The sequence below is a fragment of the Vigna radiata genome, chromosome 5 (genome assembly GCF_000741045.1).
Source record: "Vigna radiata var. radiata cultivar VC1973A chromosome 5, Vradiata_ver6, whole genome shotgun sequence".
Taxonomy (NCBI): domain Eukaryota; kingdom Viridiplantae; phylum Streptophyta; class Magnoliopsida; order Fabales; family Fabaceae; genus Vigna; species Vigna radiata.
In genome coordinates, this window is record NC_028355.1 from 33,314,122 (window position 1) to 33,326,972 (window position 12,851).

Below are 12,851 nucleotides of genomic sequence, written 5' to 3' on the forward strand. Positions count from 1 at the left end.
ATACACATTACATGAAACACGAAAAAGAACACTCGATCAAACCATACAGAGTAGTTTTTTTTTTTTTTTTCAGAACATAAAAAAAAAAAAAAAAACTTGGTTTAGTGTTTGGCAGCATACTGGTTGATGAGAGAGAGGGCATTGCTGGTGACCTGAGCAACATTCACCATTCTGCCCCTGATGGCGTTCTTGATCTTGCCGCTGAGCGCCTTTCCGGCGAAGCCGTCGCCGCACGTGCTCTCGTCGGTGAGCGCAGAGCTCACCCACGTCTCCACGTTGCTGATGTGCCAGGCGAAGTCCTGACCGTTCCCCTTGCAGAGCTTCAGCTCCTTCAACGACCGAGAGAGGCGGTCGACGCTGTCGCTGATTTCCTCCGCGCAGTCTTTGAGGGCGGCGTACTCCCGTGGCTTGAGACCCCTGAACTTGTTGCACTTGGCCACGAAGGTTTTGGTAGACTCGGTTCGGTTGAGGGCCAGGGAGAGAGCCGTCTGGACGAGCTGGTGTGGGTCCTGCTGGATGGCGGCGGCGTACACCGAGAGCGACTCCACGCAGAGGGCGGGGTACTGGGTGGCGCTGCAGGAGGATTTTATGAAGTTGGTGGGGTTGGAGGCAGCGAAGCAACTCTGGAGGGTGCAGAGAACAAGGAGAAGAAGAATCTCAAAGTTGGCCATTTTTGGTTTGAGAGTTGAGAGTAAAGGGAAAGTTGGATCTGAATATATAGAGAAGAGAAGAAGAGACTAACAGTCACAAACAGCACAACCTCGTGTCCGTGTTTATCTTTCTACCCCTGTTTTCGTGTGGGGTATGGTTAACACAAATCTAGGGAATTTTAGCTTTTTTCTGTTTTTATTAACAATAATAAATGGCTAATGATGAAAATATGAGTGTGATGAAGTGGGAGTGGCAGAGGAAGAGACCAATGTCCACTCTGTTTGGTAACTTCGCATGTGGGACTCTGTCTTTGTTTTTTAAAGTTTACTTGCTCCTACCGACATTGTGAACACACTCTGTTACAAATTCACGTTCACACGGGACTCTCTGTTTTTTTTTCTCTTTTTCTTTTTTGTTTAAGAAAAATGATATTTTAACACTATTTTTTAACATTATTTTGATATTGTACACGTGTCAAAATGTAATTGGACGATTTCAAATTAAAAAAGTTGAAACAGGAGTATGTTTGAAAGAAAAAAACCAAAGTTTGTTTTTTTAATTTGAAATCGTCCAACCACATTTTGACACGTATGCAGTGTCAATATTAAAATTTTATTTTCCTTTATCTAATAACGTCAAGTGCCTTGCTGTTAAAAATTAGAGATTAAGGTTTTGGTAAAGTAAAGAGTCTTTTGTTTGTAGTTATGAGAAATGTACAAGTGTTACGAGGAATGATGTTTATTATTTACCTGAATGGTTTTTTAACGAACAAATGGTCGACATTATTTTAAAGTAGCTTTCACACACGCCGCCGTTCTGGCGCTAACTGCACCCATGTGACACACTAACCCTTTCATTACTACAACTTGGACTCATCGATATGCGTGCCTGCGTATCTTATCTTCTTTATTTTTATTATTATTTTCTTATCATGTTCAAATCAAAGAAAATTTCATTTTTTTTTCAGATCTTGATTTTATTAATTTTTTTAATCATATTCAATAATCTCACATTTTAAAAATTAAACTTTTTATTTAAATACTTTCTTTTCTTCTCACTTTTCGAATAACAAGTTTTAAGTTTTAACACAATAATATTTAAGATATTTTAAGTTTTAATCTAGATAATATTTTAAACATATCATGATTAACTTTAATAACATCATTGACAAATTTAAGATTAGAATTATATAATATGATCATCCAATCAACTTTGAACCGAGCAATCAACAAATTTTTCATATGAATCGGTTGATAAACTGGTCGATCAAATTATAAATAGAGTTAACATAAAGAATAATTACATCAATTCTAAATAAGATTATTACTGTTTGGGTCGTAATTAGACAAATACTAATTAGAAACTTACTCCAGAATTTATATATATATATGTTAAATATTTATATAATTGATTACTTTTTCTACACATTTATTACTAACAAATTTGAATTAACATTAATTTTAATATCAAAGTATTTTTTTTCAGATAATACTAAACTTTAATCTAAACTTGAAAACTGAAGACGCTTTGTAGAAACATACATAACTTTAACTACATAATAACTACCATGGTAGAATTAATAATGGAAATATTTGATTTCTTAAATTTTTTTTGTACAAAATCATAATAAATAAACTTTTAAAACAAATAAAACTTGGATTGATGTTAATCATATCATTTAATACATTTACAATTAAAACAAATAATACTTTAAATATACAAAAGATTGATCTTAACCATATCATTAAACACGTTTATAAAGTATATAAAGATTCATCTTAATAATATCATTAAATACATTTACAATCAAAACAGCAATTAATATGGTGTGAGATTTTAGTCAATATATAACTGTTACAGAACTCAAGCTAAGTTTAAGAAAATGACAATGGGATATTTCCTTCATTTTCGTAAAACGTGTTTATGGAAACAACTCTTAAAGAGAATGAAGTTTAGTCGTCTCGGACTGTTTTTACGTTAAATAAGGTTACGTATGGTATAAGACACATTATATTAAACAAATGCATTACCTTAAAACAACATTAGAATGTTATGTCGTGTAATTATCAAGGTACTTCAATTAGAGATTACAAAAGAAACCAACTTAATTATTATGAAATTGCCTATTAAATATAAGAGTATGTTAATTATGTTATATAATTTAAGTAGATAATTGAAAATAAAATAAGTTATAAAAGCTGGACCATGTATTATATTTTGTTTTGTGTGAAACGTATATGTAATTGAATGATGCAATGAAAAGCAAATATGGGAAAGAAGAAATGAATTTGTGAAACGTCCAAATAATATGGGATGCATGTGAAATGTCCAATTAATAACTGTCCCTAAAAGTGTGGACACTCTCCCTTTTTTCTTTTCCGATTCTAACAATATATTCCCCACCACAGACCAATTATTCATAATAACTAATAACTATATATACATAGAAATGTAAAAAGAAAAATGCGGATACGAATTTTTGCGAATAAAATTCACGGTGGATACTTACTACCTCCGATTATTCGTAGATAATAGATAGCGAGTATTTTAATATCTGTTTTTAAACAGGTCGGATGGGGATATTAAATTATCTCCTATGGATATCCTCATAAAAAATAATAAGAAAGATATTAATTTTATTTTTTAAAATTAAATTTCATTAAAAATAAAATTAATTTATATTTTATTAAATTAAACTTGAATTTATATTTAATTTATTTTATATTATATTATATATATATATATATATATATATATATATATATATATATATATATAGTGAAAGTTATTTAAGATTTTATTGTGTTATACTTAAAATGTATTTACATTTACCAAAATATGATAGCAAAAGTGTACTGTAATGTTTAACCGTAAGATTACATAATGTATTTATGAATATGAGAAAATATTGAAATGATGAATATGATAAGAATTATATAAAAAAAAATAACAAAATATCAAACTAAACTAAACTAAACCTGAAAAAAATAATTTAAAATTTATTTTCAATTAAAACTAAACTAAACCTGAATTTATTTCAGATGTTTTTTAATGATGCTACATTGAATTGAAAGTGTGAGATGTTGATCAACTTTAGTGCTCACTGAAATTTTCAAAGTATAATCATTATTTCATTTAATTTTCTATAATAAATATGTTAAAAGAATACGATCTAGCCATTTAAAACTTAAAGAAATGTAGATAAATTTTATATTGTAAAATAAAAAGGTACAATGTAGATATAAATTCACATTTATCTATATCTACATACAAATGGAATGTTCCTTTTTAGTGTCCATCTTTGTTTTTCAAATTTGTCCTTGAAATAATTTTTTTTTAAAATATTTAAAGCATAACTTTAAAATTAAAATACACAAATTTAATTTAATGTAGCTTCACCAATATTTACAAATATTCAACAACGAAAAACATTATTATTTAATATACAAACCTTTCTATACAATTTTCCTAATTAAGAATGCAAATTCTTTTGAAAAAGAAATTGTAAATCCTTTTATAATGTATACCTATCCAATTCTTATACTCCAATAGGTCACACTTATATTTCAATAGGCTTTGTGATGATAATACTCAAACTAACAAATTAACTTTTTTTTTATGAATAATTTATTAGATTGTATTTTCTTTCAAATATTTTGAGAGTTTGTTGAATATCAATTTAAAAATAAATCTTAAAAGAAATTGGTAATAACTCAACATGTTTACTAAATAATTTTGAAAGACCAAAGAAAGCTACCATGGTTGGTAGCAAGATATTGATAGTATAATGAAAAAGCTAGGTTATATAATTTGTTTCGCTTTTTTGTTTTTTTGTCTTTAACAAACTCGATGTTTTAAATAGTTTTAAAATTAAATAAAATATTGAACCTGCATCTTGATGATTTAAGCAAAATCAAACTAAAAAAACATTAACAATAAATAATAGAAGCGATTACATATATAATTTGATTTCGGTTTATAGTCTATTTGGGTTGGTTAGATTTGTCCCGTTCTTGTTTTAAATAACTAATTAGTACAGCATGTGTACTTTTACTTAAAATTTTAAATAAGTAACTAAAATAGATATAAATTTTAATAAATACATCAGTAAAATATAAATAATTCGAAGTTGAGAACAAAAGAACAAATTTACATAAGATTCGTATAAAAAAATTGCAGCGTTAGCAAAGAAAATTATTTGGACCAAAAATAACTAAAGAAAATTGTTTGGAAACATAAAGACAAAAGCTTAAAAAAAAAGACAAAAGAAAATATCAATACTAATAATGTATATACCATTGAGTATAATAATCTATTCTATTAGAAATTGAATTATAATACCTCCTGTTGGATTGAATGGTTAATATTAGATATTTTTTTTTTACTTAAAAAGTGTAATGATTCAAATATTATTATTCAATTTTAACGTGATTTACTAAATTTTTGAAATAACTTATATACCTCTCAATATATGTTATTGTATCGTATGATTCTTCGGTTTATTTTTGTGTATCATATGACCATTCGACATATTATTGATTATTCGCTTAACGTTTTTAATCACTTCTAACTTGTGTACATAAATTGGATGAATTCTCGATAGTCTAATCGATATGACCATGGTTAAGTACCAACAACATAAATCCAACACATTATAGGTAAAAGCTTTTTATTAACTTTTTGACTGTGATTATGTCAGTTCTAATTAAAAGTCTACTTAACATATAAATACAAGGATAATGATATTTAGACAACATTTTTTTACAACATTTGAACATTGATTACATGTCAATCTGTGATTGGTCCTAAATTACTCCATAATGGTGTCTATGATTATTATTATTGATTGTGGAGTAATTTTTGATCAATCACAGATTAACACGTAATCAATGTTCAAATGTTGTCAAGAAAATGTTGTCTAAATATCATTATCCTATAACTAAAATAATTTCAGAAAAAAAAAAACCTTAAAAAGATAAATTTAAAACATAATTTTGAGACTTTATTTGGTAAATCTAATAATTATATATTACTTAAAAAGTTGAAGTTAAATATTTTTTTTTTCTATTTTAAAACTTTTTTAGAGATAAAATTATAAAAAAGTTTCAAATTTTAAAACGTTCAATCTTTTAAACACAATGATCGATGTTAACAATTTTGATAACATAACAAAAGTGAAATTATAATGTAATGTTTTATCAGCACAACACTTAACCTAAAAATCTTAGAATAGCTTAAAATTCATACCTGTCCTCCACCATAGTTTTTTAATAGAAAAAACTTGAAATTTTATACCCATAATGCAAATTGTACCATAAAGATGAAGAGAAAGTAGGTGAGTAGGTAAGATTATTTAGTGTGATTGAACAATTCATCATTTCAGACTAAGTTTCTTCTTTTTTCCTCTTCTTCTGCCGTATTCATTGCTCACATTTTTAGACTTCCATTTCATTTTTTTCATCCATAATTTACGCTTCATCCATAATTAACATTTACAAATGACACATTTACTATAATATAATATTAAGACAAATAATATACATAATTAAAAAATTTCAAATTTTTTATTTTTTATTTATATAGTATCTTCTCAACTATAATTTTGCCTCCAAAAATAAATTAAAACCCTAAGTCATAAATCTAGAATCTTCTCACTCTTATACTTCAAACAATCTTCTTTCTTTCTTCTGAATTTTTTTATAATAATTTTTTATAATAATTTTTCACAAATTCACAGCTAATGTAAGCGGAACACTGAATCCGAACGCCGTTCATCCATAATCAACTGAGTTTTACGCGCTGAGAAAGCGTGTTACTTACCAACATTTCCTTCTGTCCGTAATTTCCTCTTATTAAATTATTATTATTGTTCAATAAAATTACAACTAAAATTGTTTAAATAATAATTATTATTTTTTTTACATTAATGTGAGAAAACCAGAAAAACAGTAATGTTCGATCAAACTCAGTTTTGATCTTACAATGTTGTTCAAGCAAAGAAAATTCATATATCTATTTAAACTTTTAAACTGACTCACTTGATTTTACATACACATTACATGAAACACGAAAAAGAACACTCGATCAAACCATACAGAGTAGTTTTTTTTTTTTTTTTCAGAACATAAAAAAAAAAAAAAAAAACTTGGTTTAGTGTTTGGCAGCATACTGGTTGATGAGAGAGAGGGCATTGCTGGTGACCTGAGCAACATTCACCATTCTGCCCCTGATGGCGTTCTTGATCTTGCCGCTGAGCGCCTTTCCGGCGAAGCCGTCGCCGCACGTGCTCTCGTCGGTGAGCGCAGAGCTCACCCACGTCTCCACGTTGCTGATGTGCCAGGCGAAGTCCTGACCGTTCCCCTTGCAGAGCTTCAGCTCCTTCAACGACCGAGAGAGGCGGTCGACGCTGTCGCTGATTTCCTCCGCGCAGTCTTTGAGGGCGGCGTACTCCCGTGGCTTGAGACCCCTGAACTTGTTGCACTTGGCCACGAAGGTTTTGGTAGACTCGGTTCGGTTGAGGGCCAGGGAGAGAGCCGTCTGGACGAGCTGGTGTGGGTCCTGCTGGATGGCGGCGGCGTACACCGAGAGCGACTCCACGCAGAGGGCGGGGTACTGGGTGGCGCTGCAGGAGGATTTTATGAAGTTGGTGGGGTTGGAGGCAGCGAAGCAACTCTGGAGGGTGCAGAGAACAAGGAGAAGAAGAATCTCAAAGTTGGCCATTTTTGGTTTGAGAGTTGAGAGTAAAGGGAAAGTTGGATCTGAATATATAGAGAAGAGAAGAAGAGACTAACAGTCACAAACAGCACAACCTCGTGTCCGTGTTTATCTTTCTACCCCTGTTTTCGTGTGGGGTATGGTTAACACAAATCTAGGGAATTTTAGCTTTTTTCTGTTTTTATTAACAATAATAAATGGCTAATGATGAAAATATGAGTGTGATGAAGTGGGAGTGGCAGAGGAAGAGACCAATGTCCACTCTGTTTGGTAACTTCGCATGTGGGACTCTGTCTTTGTTTTTTAAAGTTTACTTGCTCCTACCGACATTGTGAACACACTCTGTTACAAATTCACGTTCACACGGGACTCTCTGTTTTTTTTTCTCTTTTTCTTTTTTGTTTAAGAAAAATGATATTTTAACACTATTTTTTAACATTATTTTGATATTGTACACGTGTCAAAATGTAATTGGACGATTTCAAATTAAAAAAGTTGAAACAGGAGTATGTTTGAAAGAAAAAAACCAAAGTTTGTTTTTTTAATTTGAAATCGTCCAACCACATTTTGACACGTATGCAGTGTCAATATTAAAATTTTATTTTCCTTTATCTAATAACGTCAAGTGCCTTGCTGTTAAAAATTAGAGATTAAGGTTTTGGTAAAGTAAAGAGTCTTTTGTTTGTAGTTATGAGAAATGTACAAGTGTTACGAGGAATGATGTTTATTATTTACCTGAATGGTTTTTTAACGAACAAATGGTCGACATTATTTTAAAGTAGCTTTCACACACGCCGCCGTTCTGGCGCTAACTGCACCCATGTGACACACTAACCCTTTCATTACTACAACTTGGACTCATCGATATGCGTGCCTGCGTATCTTATCTTCTTTATTTTTATTATTATTTTCTTATCATGTTCAAATCAAAGAAAATTTCATTTTTTTTTCAGATCTTGATTTTATTAATTTTTTTAATCATATTCAATAATCTCACATTTTAAAAATTAAACTTTTTATTTAAATACTTTCTTTTCTTCTCACTTTTCGAATAACAAGTTTTAAGTTTTAACACAATAATATTTAAGATATTTTAAGTTTTAATCTAGATAATATTTTAAACATATCATGATTAACTTTAATAACATCATTGACAAATTTAAGATTAGAATTATATAATATGATCATCCAATCAACTTTGAACCGAGCAATCAACAAATTTTTCATATGAATCGGTTGATAAACTGGTCGATCAAATTATAAATAGAGTTAACATAAAGAATAATTACATCAATTCTAAATAAGATTATTACTGTTTGGGTCGTAATTAGACAAATACTAATTAGAAACTTACTCCAGAATTTATATATATATATGTTAAATATTTATATAATTGATTACTTTTTCTACACATTTATTACTAACAAATTTGAATTAACATTAATTTTAATATCAAAGTATTTTTTTTCAGATAATACTAAACTTTAATCTAAACTTGAAAACTGAAGACGCTTTGTAGAAACATACATAACTTTAACTACATAATAACTACCATGGTAGAATTAATAATGGAAATATTTGATTTCTTAAATTTTTTTTGTACAAAATCATAATAAATAAACTTTTAAAACAAATAAAACTTGGATTGATGTTAATCATATCATTTAATACATTTACAATTAAAACAAATAATACTTTAAATATACAAAAGATTGATCTTAACCATATCATTAAACACGTTTATAAAGTATATAAAGATTCATCTTAATAATATCATTAAATACATTTACAATCAAAACAGCAATTAATATGGTGTGAGATTTTAGTCAATATATAACTGTTACAGAACTCAAGCTAAGTTTAAGAAAATGACAATGGGATATTTCCTTCATTTTCGTAAAACGTGTTTATGGAAACAACTCTTAAAGAGAATGAAGTTTAGTCGTCTCGGACTGTTTTTACGTTAAATAAGGTTACGTATGGTATAAGACACATTATATTAAACAAATGCATTACCTTAAAACAACATTAGAATGTTATGTCGTGTAATTATCAAGGTACTTCAATTAGAGATTACAAAAGAAACCAACTTAATTATTATGAAATTGCCTATTAAATATAAGAGTATGTTAATTATGTTATATAATTTAAGTAGATAATTGAAAATAAAATAAGTTATAAAAGCTGGACCATGTATTATATTTTGTTTTGTGTGAAACGTATATGTAATTGAATGATGCAATGAAAAGCAAATATGGGAAAGAAGAAATGAATTTGTGAAACGTCCAAATAATATGGGATGCATGTGAAATGTCCAATTAATAACTGTCCCTAAAAGTGTGGACACTCTCCCTTTTTTCTTTTCCGATTCTAACAATATATTCCCCACCACAGACCAATTATTCATAATAACTAATAACTATATATACATAGAAATGTAAAAAGAAAAATGCGGATACGAATTTTTGCGAATAAAATTCACGGTGGATACTTACTACCTCCGATTATTCGTAGATAATAGATAGCGAGTATTTTAATATCTGTTTTTAAACAGGTCGGATGGGGATATTAAATTATCTCCTATGGATATCCTCATAAAAAATAATAAGAAAGATATTAATTTTATTTTTTAAAATTAAATTTCATTAAAAATAAAATTAATTTATATTTTATTAAATTAAACTTGAATTTATATTTAATTTATTTTATATTATATTATATAAATATATATATATATATATATATATATATATATATATATATATTGGAATTTTATTTAGTAAATGTATAAAATATTTTTTTTCCTAGTATTCGCGAGTTCTAAATACTGTATTTTTTAAGTGGATACTTATCTGGATAGTAAACAGGTGTTGCAGGTCAGATTTTTTTTTTTGCAAATTATATTGCAAATAGTGATTATCTAATAGTCATTATCCGTTATCAACCATATATATATATATATATATATATATATATATATATATATATATATATATATATATATATATATATATATATATATATATATATATAATATGTACAAAATGATTTTCCAAAGACATGAGAAAACTCTTCTCCATATGAAGAAGGTTTATGGTTTCGGACAAGTAAAAAGAGTTTATCAACCAAATTTAACACCTAAATTAACAAATTTAATTTAATGTATTTTCAAGTGTTTGAAAATAATAAATTTAAATTAAAATATTATTTAATATGTGAAAAAAATTAATGTAATTAAAGATTATATTAATTTGTTGTTAAAGGTCGAGATTAAATACATTAAAATTATAAAATGATCTAATTTTAATCTTGTGGTTAACTTTATTTATATATAATGAATTTATTTTACGACTTTTATTTTTCTTGTATATTTTTTAATTTTCACTCATTTAATACGATACTTTTATTTTATATTTGGATTTTAACTGTTTCTTTCACAAATGTGACATGTTTAACCTATTAATTTATAAATCAAATCATTTAATTAATGTTTTTGTTTTTTAACAATTTTGTGATTAGAAAGTTTTAGAGTTTTGGGAAAATATAAGAGTTCCTACACTGTTTTATTATAATATGCAATTTGTAAATTGTTTGTGCCAAGTTGCATTGCATGCATGCGAAGGCAAACATGCCAATGAATGTCATTTTCATCTTCAAATTGAAATTGAAGAATCTATTTTTGTTTTTCTCTCATTATTTATTTCCAATCCTACCCATACCTTTGGTGACAAAGCTATTTACCACATAATATGTTCATAAAATAAGCTCATTAAAAATATAATGAACGCATCTTTATATATAAAAATGTATGTTAATAAATTAAACGAGTTTAACTAATAAATAATATAATAGGTGTTAATATAAAGAAAATATTATAATGATTTATTGATTAAGAGAGAATTGATGAAATAAGACAATTGAATTTTGAGTGATATGATTGAAGATGCAAGGATTAATCAAAAACACGAAAACATATCAAAGATAAGCTGTAGAAGCTGAAGAAGAAGTGAAAATTGACCAAGAAAGAGAGAAATATTATAAAATAGATAACATAAAATTTATCGAGGTTTGGTATATCGATTCACTTAAAATATGTATTTATTGTAATAATCTTAGTATTTATAATTATTTATTTTTATCAAGTAAAAATAAAATAATTAAAAGTTATACAGAAAAAAAAAAAGATCAAGTGTTACTAATTATCACCCTCCTATAATATATTGATACGTGAAAATTATTAGATTTACACTAGTGAAAAAACACTGTTTAATTTTGGACTTTTAACGTCAGATCCTGAACTGACGTCTATTTGAATGACGTAAATGAGACGTCGGACCTTATAGGTCGGACGTCTATATAGACGTCGGACTATATAGGTCAGACGTCTATATAGATGTCGGACTCTATAATCAGACGTCTAAAATGTCGTCGTATTTGGTAGGATCTTTCTCCAGAAGTCTAAAATGTCGTCGTATTCGAGTTTACAACTTTATATTTTAGTTGAAGAGAATGGATTGTATGTTCTTANTTTGTATTGGACGGTTTTGATAATGTAGTGGAGGGAATTGGAGGAGTGCAAAACAAAAGAAATCGCCGTCCAAGAACGCTACCTAAGGACATGAGCAAAACTGCACAAAAACTCAATGAAAACGCATTTTAATTGGTTCAAATGAAAAATAATTCATCAAAGAGTAATGTAATCGGAGGAAAATTAATTTTAAACGGTGCAAAAGTGAAAAAACGAACCTGAAAAACGTAACCCGTGCAGAGAAAACGCGAGGAAGATGATGAACAATGAGTGCGCATAACTATTGCCTCGTGTTCGCAGTGTTTTAATGCAGACATTTAGACGTCGGTTCCCCTTACAACAGACGTCTAAAGTGCTTTAGAAGTCGGAGTGGCGGGATCAAACGTCTAAATGGAGTCAAAAAATGACTTTTTAAAGTTCTGGATTTAGGGTTTAGACGTCGTTTCCCAGAATAACAGACGTCTAAAGTGCTTTAGAAGTCGGAGTGGCAGGATCAGACGTCTAAATGAAGTCAAAAAGTGACTTTTTAAATTTCTGGATTTTAGACGTCGGTTACCCCAATAACAGACGTCTATAATATTTTAGACGTCGGGGCTCTCCCAACTAACGTTTATATGTCCTGCAGGTAGGTGAATAGCCATTAATTTTTGCCATATAGACGTCGGGGCCCCTCCTAACTGACGTATATATGACTGAAAGAAATGACTTTTTACCCACCTGTCAGACATATAGACGTCAATTAGGAGGGGCCTCGACGTTTAAAATATTATACACGTCGGGGCACCTTCTAACTGACATATAAAAGGCCAACTTATTTACAAATATGCCACCGATTATCAATATACGCCGTGCTTACCCTTAACCGACGTCTAAAGGGTGACGTTAAATAGCGTTTTTGCACTAGTGTTAAATTAATAATTGAAAAATTAGTCATTGATAAGAATAAACCAAAGATAAG

At 28.7% G+C, this 12,851-nt stretch overlaps 2 protein-coding genes across 2 annotated transcripts; both read right to left on the reverse strand.

The window, feature by feature from the left end:
- Nucleotides 1-38: 38 nt before the first annotated feature.
- LOC106761005 (21 kDa protein-like) lies at nucleotides 39-709 on the reverse strand. The gene has a single exon (XM_014644472.2). It carries the CDS (start codon nucleotides 669-671, stop codon nucleotides 102-104), a length of 570 nt encoding a protein of 189 aa, XP_014499958.1. The 5' UTR covers nucleotides 672-709; the 3' UTR covers nucleotides 39-101.
- A 5,927-nt stretch (nucleotides 710-6,636) lies between these two features.
- LOC106761282 (21 kDa protein-like) lies at nucleotides 6,637-7,409 on the reverse strand. The gene has a single exon (XM_014644817.2). The coding sequence runs from the start codon at nucleotides 7,369-7,371 to the stop codon at nucleotides 6,802-6,804; it is 570 nt and encodes a 189-aa protein (XP_014500303.1). The 5' UTR covers nucleotides 7,372-7,409; the 3' UTR covers nucleotides 6,637-6,801.
- Nucleotides 7,410-12,851: the final 5,442 nt, after the last annotated feature.

Coding starts and splice junctions, on each gene's coding strand:
- LOC106761005 (XM_014644472.2), bottom strand. CDS start 671: ATGGCCAACTTTGAGATTCTTCTTCTCCTTGTTCTCTGCACCCTCCAG.
- LOC106761282 (XM_014644817.2), bottom strand. CDS start 7,371: ATGGCCAACTTTGAGATTCTTCTTCTCCTTGTTCTCTGCACCCTCCAG.